At 53.1% G+C, this 25,294-nt stretch overlaps 1 protein-coding gene across 1 annotated transcript; it reads left to right on the top strand.

Moving 5' to 3' along the window:
* The first annotated feature begins 1,007 nt into the window (after positions 1-1,007).
* On the top strand, positions 1,008-25,271 carry TMPRSS13 (transmembrane serine protease 13). Its single transcript, XM_040976734.1, has 13 exons — positions 1,008-1,028; positions 10,256-10,451; positions 11,455-11,559; positions 13,575-13,697; positions 14,661-14,790; positions 17,188-17,280; positions 18,147-18,190; positions 19,406-19,568; positions 20,404-20,576; positions 23,034-23,132; positions 24,240-24,382; positions 24,537-24,689; positions 25,245-25,271. The coding sequence occupies exons 1-13, from the start codon at positions 1,008-1,010 to the stop codon at positions 25,269-25,271; spliced, it is 1,470 nt and encodes a 489-aa protein (XP_040832668.1).
* The last annotated feature ends 23 nt before the right edge of the window (positions 25,272-25,294 follow it).

The following is a 25,294-nucleotide window of genomic DNA, read 5'->3' as shown; positions in this document are numbered from 1 at the left end:
AACACATTTATGTGTTTGATTTGAATGGGTCAGTTATGTTTGAAAGCATTTGATTGTTTTCCGCAGAGGCCATTCACTGCATGCAGAATTAAGGTAATTTGATTTTAACTTTTTAAAAAGTTTCCAAGGAAAGGGACTGGCATTGTGGCACGCAGGTTAAGCCACTGCTCATGATACCGGCATGACATATCCTAGTGTTGGATAGGGTCCTGGCTGTTCTACTTTCATCCAGCTTTCTGCTGATGTGCCTGGAAGGCAGCTGAGGATGGCCTGAGTGCTTGGGGCCCTGACACCCATGTTGGGGACCCAGATGGAGTAGGTGGCTCGTTGTCTTTAACCCGGTCCAGCCTTGGCTGTTGAGGCCATCTGGGAAGTGAGCCAGCAGATGGAAGATCTCTCTATCTCTCCTTCTTAATCTGTTACTCTGCCTTTCAAATAAATAACTAAGTGAACAACCTTAAAAAAAAAAAAAGATTTTCGTGGAAATAAAGCAGAGTTCTAGAAAGCCAGCCTACATGCTCTGATGTGGAATTGGGACCCACAGCTCTTGGGGTTAAAGGTTCATGGTTCATGGTTCCTCCCCAAGTTGGGGCTCTGTGCCTGGCCTGGCACACCTCCTGTGGAGATGAGACGATCTCTGGGGTGGGGGGGTTTCTACCTGCCCCATCTTAGAAGTCCCCCTACAAGAGGCAGCAGGGAGCCCTGGAGGCTGCTTTGGGTAGGGTGGGGGGTTTCATACACCACCCCCCCACCGGGACTCAGTATTTGCTGAGTAACTGGGGTGGCCCCGGACAGGGGAGGAGGGACAGGTCTGGCAAGTTCTGTGTTGTTTATACTACATTCAGGATTACCTCACACATCCCAACCGGCTTCCCCGCCCCATTCGTTGGGGGCCGGCCCTCGGCCCTGGAAGCCCCTTTCCCCACAGGCCCGGGAATCCGGGGGCTGCCATGGGTCTTCCTGTGGACATGAGCTGAGCTGGGACACTGGCCGCCAGCTCCGAGACCATGGAGAGGGACGGCCGCCGGGTGAGTGTGGCCTCTGCGGGCCTCTGGCCAGAGCCTGGGGAACAGGGCTGGGGCTGGGAGCCAGGTGAGGCAGCTGTGTCCCGTGCTGCAGGTTCTAAGGGGAGTGAGAGGCGCACTGTTTGGCTTGAAGCTGCCGCACAGCACAATCTCCTGGCCCCCTTCAGCTGACTGTGGTTCCTAGAAGGAGTCCCCGGCGAGGCCACCACCGGAGCTTGGGCTTTGGTAGTGAGCACCAGGGCTGCCTGTGACCCCTACCCATGGCCAGGCAGCACTGTGGTCAGGGTGCCTGCGTAATGGGAGCTTTGGTTCCTGGAGACTCTGGTCTGGTTTTGCTGCCTTGAGGAGCAGAAATGTTCTAACTGATCATCTTGTCTCCCTCCCTTCCTTGGTTTCCATACCATCCCAGGAACATGGGACTCCCAGTGTTCTGTTCAACAGAGCAGATTCTGTGCTCCTCCCTCCCACAAACCTTCTTAGTCACTTATTTTTGGGTTTCATACCCTTTGTGCTGGGGAAGTCCTGCCTTAGTTCTAACCGCATACCCTCTGTTAGTCTCTTCCACTGCTGCTCAGCTGTGTGTGGGGTGGTGGAGAGCAGCTGCTCTGTGGGGAGGGCTGGGCAGGGACAGGAACTCCCCCACCTCCCGACCACCACCAAGCTTTGCTCCCTGTGCCTCTGTCCTTCCTGCTAAAGGAAGCCCACCCAGACTCTGACTTCCCTGCTCCACTCCACTATCTTTGGGTTTGAGTAAGATCGGCTGATCCCATGTTCTGCAGGTAGTTGCCTTGTGATCCCTTTGAAACTCCAGACACTTCAACAACCTTGACTACAATTTCTCCTGCATTTGTTCCAGCCCCTCGTAACTTCTTCTCTCCCTCACCTGCTGCCTCCCATCTCCTCTGCTCTGGTCACCACCTCTCCAAGGTCATTGAACCTCTTGGGCTTCTAGGGGCTCTAGAGAGCAGAAAAGTGGGGGATTCCTAGGTCGTGGGGAAGTCAGTCCATTGTCCCCCCGCCACAGCCCTGGAGCATCCTCCTTAGTGACTTGCTGAGAGGCTAAACTTGCTGGTCCCTAAACCCAAAGGAGGAGAAAGGCTGAGCTGTCTGCCCAGGTCAGAGGTAGACATGGCAGGATTAGAGGAAGCCGTAGACCCCCATGGGGGCTAGGAGGTGGAGGGTGCAGAGGGGCACTGGGTGAGGAGCGGATGTGGAATTGCTGGTGGGAAAACAGGAGCTCTCAGTTCCTTATGAATGAAGCAGCAAAGGAATAGTAGCAGCCACATTCATTCTGGAAGAGCAATCATCCTTTCTTACCTAAGAATGAAAAAACAGAATCTCCATGTCCTGATTTAAGGCTCTCGAATACACCCCCTCTCTAGGGTAGAACTGCCAGTGTGGGGAGCCTGAAACACAGCTGGCAGCTGGGGAGCTGGACTTGGGACACTTTGTACTGGCGGCAACAGGTTTCTTAAGACTGACAAAGAACAGGCAGGCTGGGGAAATGGGTCCTCTCTAGCCAGGCCTTCCCTAGAGGGCTCGATCATAGAGACATGCAGTTTGTCCCTCTGTTCCAGGAAGGAGTGAGGAAGAGACTAGCTGGTAACTTGAGTCTGGTATCCTCTGTGCCACCTGCTGGGTATCCAGAGGAAGCTGGGAAAAACAGGGCCATCGTCTCAGCTTTGCCACCTTCAAAAGAAAAGCCATGTGTTATGGCGGACAGAGAGCCAAACGTGTCCCGAAGGCAAGCCCCTTGGGCTTTCTGAACATCGATTCTACATCTGTGAAATGGGATCACAATGCTACCTGCCTTAAGCCTCCCGTTGGTGTCTTTCCCACGTGGAATATTCTTGGATAGCTTTGGGCATAGTTGGAGATGTGCGAAGTGGATGAATGGACAGAGACACAGAGATTCCGAGTATGAAGATTTAGGGTCTCCATCCTCATTGCTGTCTAGGGTCTCAGCCTGGATCCCTATTGGAGCAAGAATCTTCCTTCTGTACCTCAGTTTCCCTAGTTATCAGAGAAGAAGGTGGGACAAACAGACTCCTGCCCCGATTCGAAGCTCCTTTCCGGTTCTTGGACAGAGGCCGGGCACCAGGTGGGAGGGCTAAGCGGCCACTTAGCCTAAGTGTCTTGTTTTGGCAACACAGCTTCTTCCTGGTGTAACAAAAGAGGTGGACTGAGCAGGGCCTCTGGGGCAGGCCTTGTTGAAGGTGCCACAGGGAGCCTGGGTTTGTCAGCTAAGTGGAAGCCTAGAGCTATGCACAGTGGGATCCAGGGTGGACCATCTTGGAACCACATGTCTGTTCTGAAAAACACTGTGCATTCTATGCTTTTTCAGACTGGGCCCAGTGTGGGACGATTTTTGTGGTGAGGCTTTTCTTTTATTTTTTAAAGATTTATTTTTATTATTTTTTATTGGAAAGGCGGATATACAGAGAGGAGAGACAGAGAGGAAGATCTTCCGTCCGATGATTCACTCCCCAAGTGAGCGCAACAGCCGATGCTATGCCGATCCGAAGCCATGAGCCTCTTCTGGGTCTCCCACGTGGGTGCAGGGTCCCAAAGCTTTGGGCCGTCCTCGACTGCTTTCCCAGGCCACAGGCAGGGAGCTGGATGGGAAGTGGGTCTGCCAGGATAGAACCGGCACCCATATGGGATCCCGGGCGTGCAAGGCGAGGACCTTAACCACTTGCGCCACCGCCACCGCACCGGGCCCAAGGCTTTTCTTGTCCTGGGTCTTCTTAAGACCTCAGATTGGGTAGTCTTGGGGAAATGGTTGGGGTCCAGGAATAGGCATGCTCCCCCCCAAGGGGCCTTGGCAGGAATCTGCAGTGGCAGACTGATGGGCTATCACCTAGTGCCCAAATGTAATGCAGGTGCTCTGGAATGACACCTGGCCAGGTCTATTTTTTGCACACTGCCTTCATCTGACACCTCTGGCACGTGGTGTCACTAGCGCTCAGCTGACACACTCCACTGTGCCTTTCCGGATTGTCCCTTACGACTCAGTGAACAGGAGGGCAGACAGGTAGGAGTGTGTATATGGTGCTGGAGGTCAGGTACCAGGTGGGAGGGCTAACGACTGATGTAACAGCGGCCACTTAGCCTAAGTGTCTTATTTTGGCAACACAGCTTCCTCCTGGTGAAACAACAACAGAAGTGGACTGTGCAGGGCCAGTGGGGCAGGCCTTACCGAAGGTGCCACAGGGAACCCAGCTTCTTCGGCTAAGAGGAGGCCTTGGCAGCACCCCCACCCCGTCTTGAGAAAGCAGACCCCTCTGCAGGACCACCCAGGGAACCCCCATTACACATCAGCCCTGAGCCGCAGCTAGTGTTGGCTGGGAAGGAGGACACAGTCACAGCAAGAAACAGGCTGCAGTTCTGCTGACTTACACAATGCTCGCTGTCAGGCATGGACACTCGATATCTTTCATAGCATTTGATGATGAATGAATGAATGAGGAGGTATTTTGATTTTGACCTAATGAGGATCTCCCAAGATACAGGAGGCACTGAGAACTGGAAATATAAATATATATATGTATTTCTGTAAGGGATGGCCCAGGACAAATCAGGGCCCAGACTTGAAGGCGCCCTGAGGAGACAGACTGGCTGTCACTATTGTCATGGCCACTTGCTACTCTCTGGCTCCAGCAGGACAGCTTTGAACGTGTCCCCCTCACTGCCCACCTGTGGCTCTCAGTGACCACCACACATCTTGCCCAGAGCCCAAGCCACTGCCCACAACAGCAGCCACAGAACCCCAAGAAGATGCCATGCCCAATTCAGCTGTGACCTTCAACGCAGAGGTCTTCTCCTCCTTGGCATCACTAGCTGATCCCTAGAAGACCCAGGGGAGACCTTGGGCAGGACACATGTGGGGGGAGGGCTCCTTAACTATCTCCCCTCCTTTCGTAGTCTGGGGGACCCCTGAGAGACAGGGTCTCTGCAGGAGCTCAACCCGAGGAAGCCATGGCAGAGAGGGCACTGGGCTGAGAGCAAGGAAGGTGTCTTGGGCTTTGCTGATGCCTGCTTTGCTGTAAGATAGACCTGGGGATAACTTTGGGCATAGTATGTGAGTTTTTTGGGCCTCCATATCTTATCTGTAAAATGGAAATAATAATCCTTTGGGGTCCTGGCCAGGAAAGTTGGGAGGAAGTACCGCAAAGCCAGGCCATTCTCAGCTCTCTCCCTGCCTTTCCATAGAACCCTGCCCTGCCTGCCTTCCTCCCATCCTAGGAAGATTAGAGACAGCAGGGCCCCTCTGTGTTGGGGAGTTGGCAGGAGTTATAAAGGCACTGACAGGTAGAAGCAGCAACAACCCAGAGCATGCCTTCCACCACCACCCCTGCCACCGGATATGCAGCCAGGACAGGTGGGGCCAAAAATGGCTCAGGACCACTCATGGGATTTGCCTTTCTCCAGCCCCCTGCACCCGTGGCTATCGGCAGGTTATGGGAGGGGTCCGTGCCAGGTCCCATCAAGGAGCCAGCATCCTGAGTGCCATTTCCATGTCTTGTGCTCACCAGTAAAGGCCTGGGTTCAGGAGGTCTTTTGGGTTCTGGTCCTGGCTCCACCCTCCTCATGCCACACCTGCTCTGGCATCTGCTCAGAGGCTGGGGCCACATGGGCCCCCGAGTAGGAGGCTGGAAGCTCTGCAGGTGCTCTCCAAGAATGGAGGAAAGGAAATTAATTAGCAATGGAGTAGCTTATACGGCAGGTTAGTTGCCAGGGAGCAGGCTGCGAAATGCCTCAAGAAAGGCAGCAGTGTAGCCTCCTGCTCTTGTGGTCCCTTCAGACGGCAGCTCTTCCAACTTCCCACAGTGGTTTAGGTGGAGGTTGAGTTGAGGCTGGTGGTTGTGGAGCAGACAGCCCTCCTCTGGATGCTGCTTCCCCCTGACGTCCCCAGCTGGCTGCTTTCACTCAGCTCTTTGGTCTGGGAGATCTTCTCTTAACCTGGTCCGCAGACCTGACCTCTCTCTACCTGCCTTCTCCCGGCAGTCAGGCTCTCCTGACCCAGGGTTTTCAGCCCTTGGGGAGCATTGCCAATCTGCCTGCTCCTGGCCTCCTGTGTGCCTCTCGTGTGCCTCCCGGTTCCCCCATCCCATGGCTTCCTACTCATTTGCCTCTGGGCCTCTCCCCTTCTGCCCTGGGTACCTCTCAGCCCTGTCACCTCCAGGGCCAGCCCTTTCATTCTAGCCCCTTAGTTCCTGCCCATTATGCATGGGTAACATGGGCATGATCACCAGGTCTTGCTGGGGTGGTGCCTACACCCTGGGCTGGAGTGTGTCACAGCACTCAGGCTGCCAGCTGATTCAGGAGCTCAAGCTCTCCCTGGGTCCCTCTGAAGCTTCACACAGGAAGGGAATCATGGAGAGCTGGTGGGAAATGTGTGTTATGCAAACCAGGCATGGATTGCCAATTGTGTGTCCTTCATCGTGAAGTTTGGGTGACTACCTACACATGTGCAGGTACCATGCATATCTTCTCACATGTATACATCTATGTAAACCATTGGTACTGGGTGATTACCATTAAACTTAGCTTTAAATTGTATTTCTTACGACCTTATTGGAAGTCCTCTTGGATACACAGTGGACTGGGGGTGGGGAGAATCCATCATCCTTGCCCCATTTGCCAATTAAGGACATTGTGAGACTCAAAGGAGATGAAGAGTGTGAAGTTCTGCAGAGAGGAGGCTCGTGCTTGAGGCACTGCTGCTGGAGGCTCAGCTTGCTCCTAGCAGCCTTCCTGGAACCAGATCCTGTCCTTCACCTGCTGCGTGGATTAGGATACGGTCTTGATCTCCTTGGTCCTCAGGCATGAGGTCTAGGTCAAGGGGGCTGAGAACATCCAGGGTAAGACTAAAAGTAGCTGAATCAAATGCTCAGCTGACTGTGGTCTTTGTTATGGCTTTTTCATGGCTCCTTGCTGCTTGTCAGGGGGAGATGGGATGAGCCATGTGACCTGTGTGGAGGGTGTAGTCACTTGTGCCAGGGAACCAGGGAGGAAGGGATGCAGCCATGCAAGACTTCACACAGATCTTTATATCTCAAGCATTCTTAAACAGACTCCACTGCCCTAGCTACCGTGACCCAGGTCCGCCGTGTGGCACTGCTCTGCACCCACCAGCTGTGCCTACCATGTTAGCTCAGCTTTCTGGATAAGAAAACCAATACGTAATGAGGTGAAATCACTTGACCTGTGTCACACAGCTGGGTCAGGGGTAAGGCTAAATCCAACACAGTCACTATGGTCCTTTTGCTGCAACCCTGGGTCACCATGTTTGCCTGATTCTGGCTGACCATGGGGCTGGAAAGTCCCACTAAACGTAGATCCATACAGGAACCCCAGCCTTCTCCCAAGTTCCCAGGATATTCCTGACTCTGTGAGGCCCCAGCCCCCATCTCACAGGCCCAGGGCCCTGAGGCAGTGTGGCGGCCATACACACATCTCAGAGAGGAAGATGGAATCACCAGGGTTTTATTCCAACTCCAACGGGGCAGAGGACTCAAGCACAAATAGGCTGGAGAAAGGACCCTGCCTGGGCGGTTCTGAGCTCTGAACCTTGGCTTTCTTTTCTGTGCAATGGGCTTCTAAAAGTACCATATCCCAGAGATGTCAGAAGGAGCTCAGGATGCTACAGCTGTGAAAGTGCATCATAAACTTTAAAGTACCCTGTGTATTTTATTGTGCTGAATCACAGACATTTCCTCTCTAGCTGGGACAGACATATAGGGAAAGCTGGATAGGCAAGTGCTGCAATGTGTGTACCAAGGCCAAAGTAGAGAACAGCAGCCATTTGTACTGTAACTGCTGAATGCTCCATGCTGGAAGGAGCTCTCCTAAACATTATTATTTTTAGAGAAAGGTAAAAGACCTGGGTAAAAGTGACTGCTCCAAGGTCACATTGCTACAGAGTAGCATAGGGCCCAGGTCTGCCTGACTCCAAACCATGTGGCGTCAGTGGGTACATGTCCATCTGTTCCCATCTCTCCTGCTTCCCACACCCAGTCCTGCTCCACCTGAAGCCGTTGGGGCTAACTTATCTTTGTTATATAGAAATTTAGTCTCCGTCTAGACTAGGTCATGAGAGGGAGACCCTGGCTGCCAGGCCACTGGATTGGCAGCAGAAGCAAGTGCCTTTCAGGCCCCTACACACACCCAAGTGATTGATGCATAGCTGACTGGGGTATTAGATTCCTGCATTCTTGCTCACATCCATTCACGAGCCCTAGCACCTGCTGGGAGAGCTGCATCTGCTCCCACCTCTGGCAAGCTAAGTGGGGCAGCTGCTTGTAACTCCTGGAATTCATCTCTCAACCTCCAGAAAAATAGGCAAGTGACAAAACCAATTACCAACTACGCCCAAAGAGGAAGTTTCAAGGATAGAACCCTATGGCTGATGCTGTTGATGTGGCTCACACATCCTACCTAGGGAGGTCTTACAACCGATCCACTTAACAATGTTAGATGTTTTCAAGCCCAGTGGTAGGTGAGGGATGGAGACGAAGGGCTGGATGTTCACCAGAGAGGTCTAGAACTTCTGTACCCCTTTATGCAGCCTTTTGGACAGGGGCTCCCAGATCAGGTGGGCTTTCTCTCTCATTCTTGCTTCCCAGGGTCAGAGTAGTTCTTGGGCTAGGTCCATTTCCAGTTCAGCTGAAAATATTGCTATGGGAACAGGGTCTGAGGTACCTGTGTGGGGTAGCAGGCAGTTTAGAGGAGTCCCAGGCTGCCAGGGAGCAGTAAGCAGAGGATGCTCAAGCCCTCTTCATCCTCCCTGACAACCCACTGGCTCCTGGCCTAGGTGTGCAGCACCAAAGGCATGGGAACCCCAGAAAGGCAGCAGGACCTCCAGTCCTGGATTGCCTGCTTGTGCCAGCTGCTGCACCCTCCCAAGTAACCCTCATCCCTGCCCCTGGGAACTAGCAAAGCCTGGTGGATGGCACGTGACCTCTGGACCTGATTTCCTGAGTTCAAACCCTGACTCTGCTACCTTCTAGCTCTCAGAACTTGATGAAATTTCCCAATCTCTCTGCCCCTACTTTCCCCTGTGTAAAATAGGGATAATAGCAATTCCTACCTGAAAGCATCATTAAGCAGATTAGATGGGTAAGCACTTACAAAGCACTTGGAGCGGGCTACTTACCGCATAACTGTAAGTGAAACTATTAAAGCTAATTTGATCAATCACTCTACCTGCAGCTATTGAAGGTGGAGGATCTCATTCAATCGTGATGGGACTGGAATCTGCCTGCTCTTGCCTCTCTGGGTTCCCTGATGAATTGGCAGGGAGCAGGGGCAGAGTATGCATGTGCATTTGTGTGTGAGAATTCTAGCTATGAAGCAGGACAAGGCTTTTTCTCAATAGTGCTCTGTCCACTTTTGACAGCAGCTCATTGTAAGAACAGTCTTCTGGTACCATACACACATGCTTGGAAGATATGGATAGCTAGGCTGGGGTGGAAGTGAAGGGGCAGCAGAAGAGATCGCTTCCCCCCACTTTTGGCCATGCTTCCTTGATGTGAGGGCTCAGTGTAGAAGTCCAGTCCAAAAGTGTCTTCTCTGGACACGAGCAACCTAAGCAGGTGTCCCCATCACCCAGCAGATGGCTCCCTGGCCTCAGCCCATCTGGCCCCATCAGCATTTCATGAGCACCATGAAAAACTGAGGGCAAGTGACTTTGTAAACAGAAAGCTTTTTTAAAGCTTGCAGTTGTAGAGGTGCAACATCAAGGTCAGGTGGCCTCATGTGTTGGGTATCTGGTGAGATGATGAGAAGTGATGATGGGGCCTGAGAGGAACTGCAAGTGAGCCAGAATGCAGAGAGAACAGCTAGGCCTCCCTAGGCCTTCCTAACCAATTCTCTCTCTAGAGCTACCTTCTGAGAACCTAGGAACCCATCAGGTGCTCCTCCCAGATGCCACACTTGCATTAATATAATCAAAATTCATGACTGTTGTGTTATTTCAGGGGCCAAACCCAGTTCAAGCCATAGCACAGCTCTGCAGGTGCTGGGGTGGGGGGATAGTAAGGGGCTGCAGACAGTAGGCTCTTTGAACTTCCAGTCTGCCCTTGGATACGCCCTTCTCCTCTGGAGGCTTTGCTCAACCCTCAGCCACTTGCCCCATGCATCCCCAGAGCATCTGTGTCCCTGCTGGGCACGGCTAGCATGGGTCAGCAGGGCAGCAGCCTGAGAGATGCTCTGTGCTCTGCTTTCAGAATGCTCCCCCGGCGAGGGTGTCTCCAGCCCGGACACCCCCTTCCAGGTCATCGTCGGGTGGGTCACCATCTTCCAGGTCAGCCACCGTGACACCCTCCCCAACAAGAGTGTATCTTGTCAGAACGACACCAGTAGGGGCTGTGCCAGTCCGGGCATCTCCCACCACCTCAACACCAGCCACCAGGGAGGCTCCAGGTAAGGAGGGATGTGGTGCTGGGGCGGGCGGCAAGGGGAGACACGGAAGTTGGCCCCAGGCAGGGAGGAAATGAGAGCTGGCGCTCCGAGCTCCTTATGCAAGCCAAGCAGGTGAAGGCGCGGGACAGTTAGGCAGACAATGAAGAAGCTGAGGAAGAAGAAGCACAGGAAATCACACTTAGAAACCCAAGATAGTGAGGAATGAGGAGCCAAGGGAGTAGGGCATAGGCATCCAGGCCCATTGGGGCACCTGGAACACAGGAAGCTGCCAAGACAGGCCTGCGCCCTGGCTGCAGTGGAGGGCAGGGCTCTGGTGAAGTTCTTGCCTTGTTCTGCCCTGTGTGTCTGCCAGGGAAGCTGTGGCCTGGAAAGGAGCAAGGTCGTGATCATGTGGCCCTGTTTGGGTTCAAGGAGGCCAGGGAGGCATTCTGACCAAGCTGACAACTGGTCAATCCTGCCCCCTACCCCATCCCAGCTTTCCAAACTGTTGATTAAATGGTTCAGCTGCAAGAAGCCAGAGAGGGCAATGATCTCTGAGAATGGCTCTGTTCTTAAGGAACTGGTTTCTGCCCATCTCATCATTGCCCTCTTCCCACCCCTAGACTTTACACAGTTCCCTCTCTCCTCCCCACCACGAGCCAAAAGGGCTGGATGATGTCTGATGCTGGCCAAGGCTTGGACCCAATCCACAGCCATGCCCTCGCCAGGTGTGTGAATACTTTGGTGGTGATGGGAGGTGGAAAGGCTTTGGAGTCAGATGCCCTGTTGCTCACCAGCAGAATAGGCTCAGATAGCTTATTTCATACCCATGAGCCCAGTTCCCCCATCTGTAAAATGAGCCTTAGGAGCCTCAGCTCACAAGCAGGCAAAGAGAATTCAGAGGATGCAGGCTCGCCCAGAGGAAGAGTAGTCATCAGATTCTGGGTTGCAGAGGTCTGCTTCCATCTGTCATCTCCTTCCTCCATGGCCTCACCCTCCCCTGCCACTGACCTGCTGCTCCTAGGTACCAGCGTGCCCAAGTTTTCCTGGCAGGAGAGTCAGAAGCGGCTGCCGCTCATCGGATGTGTCCTCCTCCTCATCGCCCTCGTGATCTCACTCATCATTCTCTGTGAGTTTGAACAGAAGGATGGGGATGGGTTCTGGTCATTGCTGGGTGGGACTAGGCATGGGGTATGCAGCAGGAACCGCATGGGGGATCCCATGTTGGGTTCACAGAGGGACCCTCCGGCACATGGCCTGGGGTCATGGTCCTTCCAGGCTCCTTGGAGGTGGTTGGGTGAAGGGTGCAGGCATTACAGTTCCTTGGGCTCATCTTTGTTACTGACTCGGGTTAACTGACAAGATCATTCCAAGCACATTCACTCCTTCCACCTGCTCTGTGTCCTGGAAGATCTCATCTGGATTTCACTGGGTTATGAGGCATCCATGGAAATGGACATGATGTCTGATGCAAAACCTTACTCTGTAAGGGCTAATTGCAAAGCAAATCAGCCAGCCAACCATGAAAACCCTGGGAAAGTGCCTCAAGATGCTCTCTCAGTAGTACAAGTGGCTGAGAAGTTCCAGCTCCTGCTCAGTTCTTCCTCTCTCTTAGGGAAAAGATATCCAGGGCTCAAAGCTTAGGCATCCCGGCACACGGGGCCATCTTAGGAGGACTAGGAACACATGACATGCCATCCTATCCTTAGAGCTAGGGATTCCAGCCAGTGGAACCAGAGGGTGACGGAGAGAGAGATGATGGCCGAGGGAGAGGGGCAGGGGCCAGGTGGTGAGAACAGGAAGTGTACCAACAGAACAGCACATCAGTGCTAGGCAGACCTGCCCAGGCATCCTGGCCCCACACTTGCTGGCTGTGCAACCCTCCAGTGAATGGCTTTTCTGAGTGTATTCCCCTACCTGCTGCCCAGGCAGTGGCATCACTGTCACAGGGTACATAGAGGCCTCAGCACTCACCACGTGGTATTGATAGGAGACCACCTGGGGCTGGAGCTTGCTGCCTAGCCCTGGTTTCTCATCACAGGGACCCTTTACTCCACGAGAGCATAGGAAGTGACTCCTGGAGGGGCAGGCAGCACCCAAGGGTGATGGGCTTGCCCATTGCAGCAATAGCTGTCAAGGCAGGGGTAGTTTCTAGCTTTCCTGAAGTGCCCACTGGCTGTTTGTTGTAGGGCAGATCCTCCAGACCTCCCAGGGCCAGAGAGGTGGTATGACATGCGCAGGCTGCCCAGCAGCTATATGGTGGTGCCAGGATGAGAGCCAGGTCTCCTCCCAAACCCCTATCCCAAGCCCTCCCTTCTACCCAGCAGAATCACCAAGCCATAGGCTTCAGGAGCTTGCTGAAGGGTCAAGCATTTAGGGCACAGAGTGGGCAATCCCTAGGCCTGCATGTTAGAAGACTTGGAAGGACCATCATACCAGATGGCCTTGAGCTTAGGAGACTGAGAGTTTGGTGGGCCCAGTGAGAAGACTGGGGACAGAAAGATAAGAGGAAGGGCTGGGACTCCTTCCTATGAGGGTCCCCAGGGAAAGGTGCCTCTGAGTAGCAGTGGGGTTGTTCCTGCCCTGAACCGAGGCTGTTGCTAGAGACCGTGTCAGGGAGCTGACTGCTCAAGCGGTTTGTGAAGAAGTTGTTTTCTTCTAGGCCTCATCTGTGCACTTGGGTATTGGCTGCCTGGATTGCACACTGAGACTTTGGATGCTGTAGAGACAGGCAGCTATAGGGTCAGGGCTGAGCAGAGAGGACTATGGCTCAGCAGAACCGGGCTGGGTGCTCTCAGAGTGGGCTCGGATACAGATTGTTCTCTGGTCGCCACCTTGGCCAGTGTGTTCATAGGGAAGTGCCCACAGTGCCACAGTGGTACCCACCTCCATCTCCCTCTTCCTTTTCCTCTCTCTGTTTCTCTCGGAGTGGCTGGCTGCTCGAGTCTGCCTGGTGCAGAAGCTTTTTGGAGCATTCCAGAGCAGTCCTGAGCAGCCTTTCTCTCCACACAGATGGGGGACGAGAGCCCCAGAGTCCAAGAGGGATTGCAGGTCGGTGTCTCCGAACCCCCAAGGGCCTTGGGCTGCTTACAGTCTTGTCTCTGTGGCTAGTGGTGACCCAGCCACCTGCTTCTTTTGTTCCAGTCCACTTCTGGAGGGGCCACACGGGGATCAAGTACAAAGAGCCAGTGGAGAGCTGCCCCAGCCATGCCGTTCGCTGTGATGGGGTGGTGGACTGCAAGCTGAAGAGCGACGAACTGGGCTGTGGTAAGGAGGCCCAGCAGGAAAACATGAGTGTATACATGTGTATGCACACGAGCGCATTGCCTCCATGCATGCATGTGCATATGTGTATATCAAATGATTGTGCACATGTGCATCTATGCATATATTTGTATATGTATTAATGTGTGATGTGTGCATATATGTGCCCATGTGAGCGTTATGTGCATAGTGCATATGTGTTTGTGTGTGTGCATACTGCACAGGCATGCATCTCTGCATAAGTATGTGCACATATTGTTGTAACTCTAAACTGTGTGCCAGTGCAACAGCAGGCAATGGACAGGGCATCAGAAGATTTGGGTTTTACTTATAGCCAGCTTGGATTTGAAACCTGGCTTAATGCTATGTGTCTTAGATGAGCCACTTCTCTTCTCTGGGAGCTGCAGTCTCGTAAATTGTAAAATGAATGGCTTGAACAGGTCCCCTGATGGCTCCTGGCTATCAGACTGAGCCAAATAGAGCAGCTCTGGCTGTAGGGGGGCAGGGGCCCAAAGTCCGCGTCTGACAGGTCACCTCTGATGATCACCTCCAGTTTCTTGAAAGCCTAGTTGTAAACAGCTCACCTTGATGCACTCAAACATCTTTCTGAGCCAAGGCCTCGAGAGTAGGGGATGACCAAGCCATCGGCAACCAAGCCTGTTCTGGGGACATGCATCCAATCATGGATCTTGTGATTCTCCTTGTCCTGCCAGAGCCTGCCCCTCCTGCCGGCAGTGCCTTCTTGGACTCCCCAGCCTGCCACAGTCCTGCCAGGATGCTGCCTTAATGACCACATTGAACTGCTGAGTTCTAGCTGACCATGGCTGCCGGGGCCAGCCTTCCACATCTCTCCTGGATCTCAGCAAGGAGCCTGGGGACCGGACTGCTTTACTCAGCTCCTCCCACAAGAGCTGGCTACAGCCTTGGAGCTGAGGCTCTGCCCTGCCCCCTTTTCTTGCCCGACAGTGAGGTTCGACTGGGATACGTCTTTGCTGAAAGTCTACTCTGGATCCTCCCACGAGTGGTTGCCCGTTTGCAGCCACAGCTGGAATGACTCCTACTCTCAGAAGACCTGCCGACAGCTGGGTTTCGAGAGGTGAGCCTCCCTCGGGGGGTCCTGATTTCAGATGGTAGCTCAGGCACTTTGTAGGACCCTTGTGGTGAAAAGGCCTGGGACACCTCACTGACCTCAGCGTCTCAGGGCCCCCTGAGTCTTTCAAAAAGACACTGACCTTGGGTGCCCTGAGTCTGAGGCAGGCTGGTCCCACAAGGCCCCAGTGATGATGTGTGTAGCTACAATAACATCAGGCTGCTATGTGACCCCAGCACCTTCATGTCTTTGCCATATTTAATGGTTCTGCCCCGTCCTTCCAGGATGACCCCCTGTGTGTTAGGTGGACCCTATCTTTTTACATCACTATGGCCAAGCCCTTGGGTAGACCTTGAGCCAAATCAGTTACAAGGTGGTGGGAACTCATTAAATGGGAAATGGTAGGGGCAGGTGTGGCCAGGCCAAGTTATCAAAATCTCGGACTCTGAAGATCTGAAGCCAAGATGCTCATGCTAGTGGCCTTCCTCTAAGATTGGAAGACATCTTTCTCCATCTTAGCCTGAGAGGTCAGAAGTTGTTTTTTGTTTTGTGTGTGTGTGTGTGTGTGTGTGTTTATTTTTTGAGGACACGGGGAGACAAATTTCCGTTTGCTTGTTCACTCCCAATTTCCCACAATAACCAAAGCTGAACCAAGCCAAAGCCAGAAGCTAGGAACTCAGTCCAGGTTTCCCATGTAGGCACAAAGACCCTAGTATTTGAGCTGTCACCATTGCATCCCAGGATGTGCCTTAGCAGGTAGCTGGAGTCAGAAGTAGAGGTGGGACTCAAACCTAGGCACTCCATTGTGGGGTGTCAGATATTCCAAGTAACATCTGAACTGCTAGGCCAAGTACCAGCCTGGGATTTAAGCTGAGTGGTTCTAGAGCTCACCAAAGTGAATGAGGTTGTGGAGAGAAGGGTCTGGGGGCTCACTTGGGTTCTCTAAGGAAGAAGCACCTGAAAGCCAGGAGCTGGAGACTGGCACCTGGAACTAGTTCTGCAAAGCCTCTGCTGCCCCAGAGTCATGGTCTGGGGCAGCCTGATCCGTGGATCTTGAGGGGGTAGGGGAAGCTCTGGGCATCTTTCACTCACAAGTAGTGGGACCTCATGAAAATCTGGGTCTTTCTTGAGCATGCAGCTATCTGTTGCTTACTCAAGAGATCATTCCTTGAGCTTTTACCATGGGCCAGTGGCTCTGTGTGGTGCCCAGATGCCGAAGAATAGGACAATATCCTTCCCTGGAAGATCCCTGTTACAGTGTGGGTGAAAGGCGTAAACTGACAATCCCAGCACGATGCTATGTGATGAGCAGGTTGTGTGGGAAGTGCTGGGGACATGGGACAGAGAAGGTGCCTAGAGAGATCACAGAAGGATCAAGGCCTCTGGGAAGCACAGTGCCATGAGTGAAGGCCTTGTTTCAGGCATAGGCACACCTCATTCTTCTAGTTCCTGGCAGACAGTGCAAGGATCAGCGTGTAAAAATGCTCCCCCCACTCAGCATCTTTGGGATTAGGATGCAGAGCCTGCTTAGCCAACTGCCAAGGTCGTCCTCAGGTACACTGTGCTCTCAGAATCACCAGCATGCTTGTTCAAGGTTTTCAAGTTTTCTCTTAATTAATCAAGCAATTAGTTAATTAGCTAGAAATGAAGAGCAGGGAGAGAGAAAGAGGGATCTTCCTTCAGTGATTTTACTCTCAAATGCTCAAGGTTCATGGCAGCTGGGGCTGGACCTGCCAAAACTAAAAGCCAGAAATGCAGTCTGGGCTTCCCATGTAGGTGGCAGAGACCCAGCTATGTGTGCTATCGCCTGCTGCCTCCTAGGGAGAGGAAGAGCAGGAAGCTGGAGTCAGGAGTTGAACCCAGGCACTACCAGTGGATGTGGCATCTTAACCTCTAGGCCAACACCTGCTCCAAGTTCTGAAACTTTAATGTGCAAACCAATGACCTGGTGACCTGTAAATGCAGATTGGGTTCAGTGGGTGTAGGGTGATGTGGCTGGTACATAGACGTCAATGTGGATGGAAAAGGGCTGGACTAGTGTTTCCCAATTCCCAGCATGCATGGGTACCACCTGACAAACCAGCTGAAACACAACCTGCCAGGCCCATCCAGAATTTCTGATTTAGCCGGTGTGGGGTGGGGCCTGCGAACTCACCTACCGACTTTGCCAGGTGATGCTACTGGGACCAGACTTGGAGAACTGCTGAGCCAGTACACAGCATGCAATCCATGGGTGGGGCTCTGGCCATGTGGAGCCCTGACTGCAGCTTGGGCCAGTGGCTGCTGTCCTACCCACCGCTGGCAGCCTCTGTCCATGGGGCTGGTGGGGACTTGCACAGCAGTGGGGGATGCAGGCGCGCTCCACTTCCTTGGGCTCATTCTTTTGTCCCTCCTCCCCCACAGTGCTTACCGGACAACCGAAGTGGCTCACAGGGACTTTAGCAGCAGCTTTTCTATCTCTGAATACAACTCCACCCTCCAGGAAAGCCTGTACCGGTAGGGTATGGTGGGCCACACTACCTGTTTGAGAGCGGGGGTGTCTGGGGTTGGTGGACCTTGGAGGAGGACTTAAAAGTCTAGAATGAATGCTCAGGCCTCACTGACAGCACCATTTCATAATAGCAAAGGTTTTAGGGGCCTTGGGGAAGACCAGACCCTCAAGGTTAGTGGTAGCCCAAGGTTAGTTAATTACTAAATTGCCTTTCTGAGACAGCTGGTCGACCTTGGAGCCATTCTTCAGCTGGATTTGGGCTGAGAGTTTCTGCAAGGGTACACTTGGGGTAGGGAAGTGTAAACATTTCTGCTGGGAGCGGGGTGCCAAATATAAAAAGTCAGCCACAAGGAGCCCATTGGGGCCCTAGCCTCCTTCTCTTCTGTAGCCTCTCCCTTGAGAAAGGAGCATGGGGGCAGACCCCCAGGAGCCTTGTTTGCCTTGTGGGGACAGAGAGCAAGCAGTGCCCCAGAAAAAAGGGCGGTGAGGGACAGTTCATTAGGCAGGGCATCTGTTGCCTGTTCCTGTTCCACCAAGGAGCCACCTGTTCAGCTGTTCCATGATGCAGGGACAATGAAATCCTGGGTTCAAAGAACCTGGATCTGGCCAGCATGTATTGTCCACTCACTGCCAGAGACTCAGGGTAACAGATGAGGGTGGAAATGATCCGCACTGTGTTCTCCCCATTTCCAGAGACAACACTGGAAAGGAGATAGTCCTTCTGGGAAGAGGAAGGTCAGGCTCTCCACCTTCTTGTGCCAAAGGGAGCTTCCTTGGGAAGGAGACAGGAACTAAACAAGTAAATCAGGAAGACTACCTGAAGGAGTCAGTTAATGTGCCCCTTTCCTATCTTCTGTGTCTCTTCCTGCAGGTCCGAATGCCCTTCCCAGCGGTACGTCTCTCTCCAGTGTTCCCGTAAGACACTCTTCTTCCTGTATTGTGACCCATGTGGGGTGGGAATGTGGGCAGAGGGTTGGGCTGGCCTAGGGATCTAAGCTAGGAAAAGACCTGTTTTAGGGCAAGGATTCCCACAAGGCTTGAGTCAGCCCAGAGTAACTTCTGCTCCTAGCATGGGCTGCCCAGTAACCTCTCTCCTTCCATGAGGGCCCTTTGAATGCTTCTTACTGGATTCTGGGCAGGAGCAGGTGGGCTGGGAGAGTACCTGCTAGCTCAGTGTAAAGCTTCAGTCTCCACAGACAGAACTAACTGGAGACCCGGCTCCCTAGCCAGAGCTCCTCTCAAAGAGATGGGGACTCATGCCCAGCACCCTCCAGCAGCCATCCTCCTGGAATGACTCGCTCCAGAGCGGGCTGGGATGAAGGGCTCCCAGTAGCACTGAATGTCCATTGGAGACTCCATGGTCCCCACTTGTGCATCTTAGTTCTATTTCCCTTTGGTTTTGAAATGACTGAGATTCCCCATGATGCTGTTCATCAATGCAGCGCTGTGTTAGAATTGGTCCACTATGGTGCAGAGGGTTAAGCCTGCCACAGGGGGGCCAGTTCAAATGCAGCTGTTCCGCCTCCAACCCAGCTTCCTGCTGATGCATCTGGGAGGTAGCAGAAGATGGCCCACATCCCTGGGTCCCTGCCACCCATGTACATGGAAACCCCACATAGAGTTTCTTGGTGCCCAGCTCCAGCCTGGCACAGCCTTGGCCGGCACAGCCATTTAGGGAGTGAATCCGCAGCTGGATGATGCTGCTCATCCTCTCTCCCCCTCTCTCTGTAGCTCTTTAAAGATTTCAGATAAACCTTTTAGAAAACAAAGTTTTTGTGTATTTTTTTTTAAGTAGAATCTATCCACCTAATGGCAGCCCTGGCATTCTGCATCACAAACTTCAGGCCCCATAGGGGGCCAAAGCATGGGCCATTATGAGCATTTGTTGAATTACTGAAAGAACGATTGAAGGGAAAGAGGGCTGCCTAGAGTCAAATCTCCAACCTGGCAGGGGATGGCTGTGCCGGAGGAAAGCAGCCAGACTCCATCAGATTCAGAGAGCGAGGCCATTGTGGGTAGAAGAATGCCTGTCATTCTGCACAGGTTTGCTTCAGGCTGAATGTGGCAGAGGCTCTGAGCTCACCACTGGTCTATTCTGCTTCCCCTCCACTCCCCCAACCCCACCTCCAGACTGTGGACTGCGAGCCATGACTGGGAGGATCGTGGGAGGGGCCCTGGCTCCCGAGAGCAAGTGGCCCTGGCAAGCCAGTCTACACTACGGTACCACCCACATCTGTGGGGGCACGCTCATCGACGCCCAGTGGGTGCTCACCGCTGCCCACTGCTTCTTTGTGTAAGTCTCTGAGGTGGCAGGTGACTCATGGGGTGTCAGCAGGAAAAGGGCTGACCACACAACGACCTTTCTGTGCAGGAGGACTCTGGGTGCCATCCTGGTATGCTCACCTGGGGCCAAACAGTGCAGGTGTGGCTGCAATGATCCCTTGAGGGGCAGGATTGAGGGGTAAGGCCCTCGGGTGAGAAGAGGCCACGATGGTATTCAGGAGAGTAGGACAGCTGGGCAGAGGGCGCTTGTCCCTGAAGAACAGAAATGAGAGCTTTGGGTTTAGTTTCAGCTTCCTGTTCTTGTAGTTAAAACTTGCAGGAGAAGGGTCTGGGAAATCGAGAACTGTAGGACAAGGCTTGAGGGAGGAACATGCCATAAGCTGCTGAGCCACCAGCCAGCCTTGTCCTCTGGAAGGCCCAAGCCCGATCTAACAAGCAGAAAAGGGGTCAGGCACAGGAGCATCAACTTCCCCAGTATGAGTCTGCTTCAGGCCACTGCATCCTGTCAAAGTCTCTACAGGTACAGAGGGGCCATGATGAGATCTACCGTCCCCTACCCCCGCCCCACATAATTCAATCCTTGGAGCCACAAGAGGAAACTGTGGGCGAGGGGAGCCCTATCTCATGTGTGCCTCCCTCTATAGCATGGCAAGGTACAGAGTGTCCTGCTCAGAATGCCTTCTGGGGTGAAGAGGGATGCTATGGCCTCCTGGGAGAAGACAGAAGGTCACCTTCTGAGGCTGTCCCATTCGTCCTCCCATCTCCAAGCTGGTATTTAGGGCTGCAGCTCCTTGAGTACCACCCACAAGCTCTGCCAGACAGGTAACCAGCCCACGCTCTTGCAGCACCCGCGAGAAGATCCTGGAGGGCTGGAAGATATACGTGGGCACCAACAACCTGCACCAGCTGCCCGAGGCGGCCTCCATCTCCCAGATCATCATCAACGGCAACTACACTGATGAGCAAGACGACTATGACATCGCTCTCATCCGGCTCTCCAAGCCCTTGACCCTGTCTGGTGAGTGACAATGTGCCCCAGCTGCACCCAGCCGAGCCCTGGGAGTCCTAGAAATGATGATGTGGGACACTTTGACTTTATAGTTGGGGAAATCGAGGCCCAGGGAGCTTGAAAGACTTATGCCCCAAATGATACAACTCGCATCACCAACTGATGACAGAGCCAGGGCTTGGATACTGGTCTGCATCAATACGCATGGATTGAATTGTTCTGCTAGTCTCAACTGAGCACTTAGGGTCAGACACGGGAAGGCATTTTACATACACTATTTCATGGGTTCCTCCCAACCAACTGACCAACCCCGCTAAGCAGGTTCTATTAATAGCTTCATCTGAGAGCAAGAGAACTCCCTGAAGCTACAGGTAGAAGGTGGCAGCTCCAGGGTGGGATCCAGGTCACTGTGACTCCCAAGCAGTGCTCCTACCCTTGAGCTCCAAATTACAGACATGGCAGCCAAGAATGTGGGCTGCACCCACCCTTCAGCCAACTGCCATGTAGGTGAGCCCAGAACCAAGAGAAGCTACACACAGGTAGTGCTAGAGTCCACGGGTCACTGTGAACAGAGAAGGCCTCCTTCATTGACTAGCTCATTTATCAGGTCCTTGCTGTGTGTACTACTACACAATCAGCTCTGCAATTACAGTGACAAATAGAACCAACAACATGCACCAGGGCAAGTCAGGGAGCCCAGTGATGATGAGAGGAGCACAGAGGAGGGTGAGCTTGCCCAAGAACAGATAGTGCAGGTACGCAAATGGTACCCCAGAGGGCCCCTAAAGGAGGTGCTAGAGAGCATCAGCCAAGCTGTTCAGGTGGAGGAAGAACAGAAGGATGGCTCTCTGGTTGATCCTGCCGTTTTTGTGTCCTGAACCTGTGAGCTGGTGCTTCCTGGCACATTCATTACGGGGGTGGTGCTGCTGTGAGTCAGAGCTGTGAGCTCATCACAGTGGGGTGAGGAGGAGGATCTCTGCACAGCTTGTCTGGGCAGGGCTGGCCCAGACCCATGCTTAGTTGTGGCCACACCCACCCTCCAGCCATGCCCACACATAACCACGCCCACATCACCACACCTCCAAAGCTACACCCTCCAGCCTTGATGGGGGCTCAGATATGAGCACACACATATATACATCCAGGGGCACAGTTCCTCTCAACCTTGTAAAACCCACATTCCATTAGACTTAACGCCCAGATCTTACCTACTGTCAAGACCCCTTAACGTTACTTGACATTCTAAAAGCAAAGTCATTTCTAAAACCAAATGAAAGTCCTCATCTCGTGGCCAGTGCCTTCCGGCTTGTGACAGTTCCTCCTCCAGGCTCTGATAAACCGTCCTGGGCAGGAAGCAGACCCTTAGTCCAAGAATTGTAGTGCAGATTCACATTGGACCATGTGCCCTGCTTTTTGGTTCAGAAATCAGGCCAGATCTTCTGAAATTCATTTGGCAGGCTTCGCACCTGGGAGTCACAGTTCTTTCTGGGAAAAGCGTGTGAAAACTCACTGAGAAATCAAATTCCCTACATAAGTGAGTGGCATATCTCTCAATGGGCATTTAGCAGTGGTACACAGAAAATAATGGATGTAGACTAGAAAGCAGGTTTTCCTTTGTTGGTGAATAATGCATGGTTTTATCCCTTCATTTACTTTCTGTTTGCTCTCTAGCAGACAGAACGCGGTAGGTGTCAGTGTTTAAAGCCCAGTGTATAGGATTGGGCGTTCATTCATCCTCCCTCTCTGTTTCTCTCCTGGCTGTCTACTTTGCCCTCTAACTCAATGTTTGCAGACAGGAGGCTGCAGTGAGCAGCAACAGTTGCTAATGCTACAAACATCCTGTTTATGCTTGCCTCCTCCAACTTGGTATCCGGTGGTCGATGCCCTCTATCAGGGACACCAGTTCCCAGAGAGAGCTTAGGAGGTGGTCCTCGATGGCCCCTTCTCCATCCTTCTGGGTGTGCGGACAACTGTGCTATGGTTTTTGGTCAGTGCCAAGGGCTGTGTCCTTCTTGGGGAGGCGTCTCACCATGGGCCAGTTGAACATTTGTGGGGCGAGTCATGGCCCTGGCCAACCAACAGGTAGCCTCCCACCAGGTCACAAGAGCACCCAGAAAGCGTGGCCTGCAGCTGTTCTGTTCCCTCCAAGGAAAAGGCACGGGGAAGGCTCAGCCAGGAGAGCTGGGCTTGGTAAGGAGAGACCTGCAGCTGTCAGTGTTTACTTGGCATAAGAGAGCTTCTAAGCATCTATGCATGCCCAATGTGGCAGCAACTCAGAATGGTTCTGGGACTCTGGCTAAAGGGTTAGGATAATGTGAGGGTGTTTCTTGTCCAGTTAGCCCAAGACTCTGGAGGATTCCTCACTGCTCTGGGCCTCCTAGAGTGTTAAGTTCTTGCTCCTCTGTGTCCTGTGTCTGAATCCCTCCAGCCTTGCTCCTTCACTGATGTCTTGCAATCACATTTCAGCTCACGTGCACCCTGCCTGCCTCCCCATGCATGGACAGACTTTCAGTCTCAACGAGACGTGCTGGATCACAGGTTTTGGCAAGACCAAAGAGACAGATGGTGAGAGCGGATGCACTGTGTTGTGTGTGCAAGTGCAGGTCTACACATGTGCATGTATGGAGGTGATGTGTATGTAGAGGAAGCTTATGTGGGTGAGAGTTTGGGTTAACAGATTCAAGGGTCTATGTCTGAATGTATATGCATATATATATATATGTGTGTGTGTATATGTGTATATGCATATGCCAGCATAGGTGGTATGGCAAGACCACCTGGAGATCCCTGTAGGGGAACAAGTTGGTTTCATGGCTTATTGCATTGGAGGTTGTGGGGTGACACACCACGGGGAGCTGTGGAGAATCTCTATAAGACAGTGTTAGGAGTTTGTCATTGCATCGGTGTGCTTTGAAGAAGGTTCAAAGATGTGGGACTTTTCTCTAGACTGGATGCTAAGGGGGGCAAAGGGGGACAACTCTATGATTGGGAATCTTAGTAATTTCTTCTGGAAGGAGGGAGGAATCCAAAGCCATGATTGCTAATGAAGAAGCTGGCACCTTCAATGGCAGGAAGAAGGGATATTGGATGTTTTTGAGGTTAGCATCGTGATCCTGTGCAAAAAGACTGTTGCTTTGACCTAGCTCATCCTGATCACAGGTGACTTGCTGGCCTCTATGTTCCCCCAGGGGATACCTCAGCAGCACTGGTGGCATGGTTACACTCAGGCCAATTCCCAGCAGCAGGGCTGCTTTTCCATGGCTCTGTGTGATGGTGTGGCCACAGCCCTCTTCCAATCCAAGCCTAGCCACCAGCTGAAAGGCACACAGTTCTTTGGTACTAGGATTCTCCACCTGCAAATTGATCAGTAAGGCTCACCCTCTGTAGGGCACGTGGTTTCTGAAAGGACCACGGTGCTCTGAATGTAGGTGGGTGTGGCCAGGGAAGCTTCCTAGTACATGCTCAAGTAGGTCTGTTTCATGCACAATGAGTCGTGTCTGGCACATGAGTGAGTTCCCTTGTGTCCTAGTGTCCAGTCACATAGCCCAAGCACAGGCAGGGAGCTCACTACTCCCAGGAGGCCAAGTCTCAGTCTTGTGGGGGAGGGGCAGCTGGAGATCCAGGGGCTCATCAACTGCCCACCCCCTCTCCTCCATCCCAACTTCACTGAAGAGAAGACATCCCCCTTCCTCCGGGAGGTGCAGGTCAATCTCATCGACTTCCGGAAGTGCAATGACTACCTGGTGTATGACAGCTACCTTACCCCAAGGATGATGTGTGCTGGGGACCTGCGTGGGGGTAGGGACTCTTGCCAGGTAAGGCAGCAAGGCCAGGGCTCAGGGCCTGGGATCCTGGGGTGGAAGGAGGTTAGCATGTTGGGGTTGATGCGGGAACTGGGGCTTTCCTTTCCAGAGCAGAGTCTACCTCTCTCCCCTGCTCCCTGGCTGACATACTCACTCTCCCCTTCAGGGAGACAGTGGGGGACCTCTTGTCTGCCAGCAGAACAGCCGCTGGTACCTGGCGGGTGTCACCAGCTGGGGCACAGGCTGTGGCCAGAAAAACAAGCCTGGGGTGTACACCAAAGTGACCGAAGTCCTTCCTTGGATTTACAGCAAGATGGAGGTGAGTGCCTAGCACCAGCACTGCACTGGACAGTCTGGTTATCTCTAGAAATGGGAAAGCAAGGAAGCCCAGGCCCTGCTAGGAGCACAGACAGAGGTCCACTCAGCCTGAGTGTCCAGAGACACATCACATGTTGGGTCTGCTGTTTGTCTGAGTTTCCTTCTGGTTCCTCTAGAAGGCCCTCCCTCTAGGGCAGGAAGCAGAACCTTAGGACCCAGGCTCCACCCCTGCCCTTCCTGGGCCTTCGGTGTACACTGGGAAGCAGGCAGTGCCATGCCCAGCCCTTCTGTCCTCTTCCTAGGGAGAGGGCAGAATTGTGAGGAGCACAGAGGGGCTGGAGTGGGGGTCTCCAGGGCTGAATGCAAAGGGCTCTCATGATGCTGAGGTGCTCCTTCTCTCTTTCCTGGCACTCTCTTCCAGAGGCAGAGGGAGCTGGCTGACAGCTGGGTTGGGTGTAGACCCAGGACCCTCACCTGGGAGGGAGTGAGAGGGTATCTGTACTTACCCAAAGCCCAGCCTCACCCTCATTGCACTCTCCTGATTGCTCTTTCCTAGAGTGAGGTGCGCTTCCAGAAATCCTAACCGAGGTCCTGTCTCCCCCCTTG

This window comes from Ochotona curzoniae, unplaced genomic scaffold, assembly GCF_017591425.1.
Source record: "Ochotona curzoniae isolate NIBS_2020 unplaced genomic scaffold, NIBS_Ocur_1.0 contig_2723, whole genome shotgun sequence".
Classification (NCBI taxonomy): domain Eukaryota; kingdom Metazoa; phylum Chordata; class Mammalia; order Lagomorpha; family Ochotonidae; genus Ochotona; species Ochotona curzoniae.
The sequence above is the reverse complement of the archived record's forward strand: the minus strand, read 5'-3'. Positions and strand labels throughout refer to the sequence as shown.

What these genes read in the sequence shown, in the direction of transcription:
- TMPRSS13 (XM_040976734.1), top strand. Translation starts at nt 1,008, where the DNA reads ATGGAGAGGGACGGCCGCCGG. An exon ending in GATCTCACTCATCATTCTCT is followed by an intron (nt 11,560 to 13,574) that starts GTGAGTTTGAAC and finishes CTTTTGTTCCAG; the next exon opens with TCCACTTCTGGAGGGGCCAC. An exon ending in GCTGCCCACTGCTTCTTTGT is followed by an intron (nt 19,569 to 20,403) that starts GTAAGTCTCTGA and finishes ACGCTCTTGCAG; the next exon opens with CACCCGCGAGAAGATCCTGG.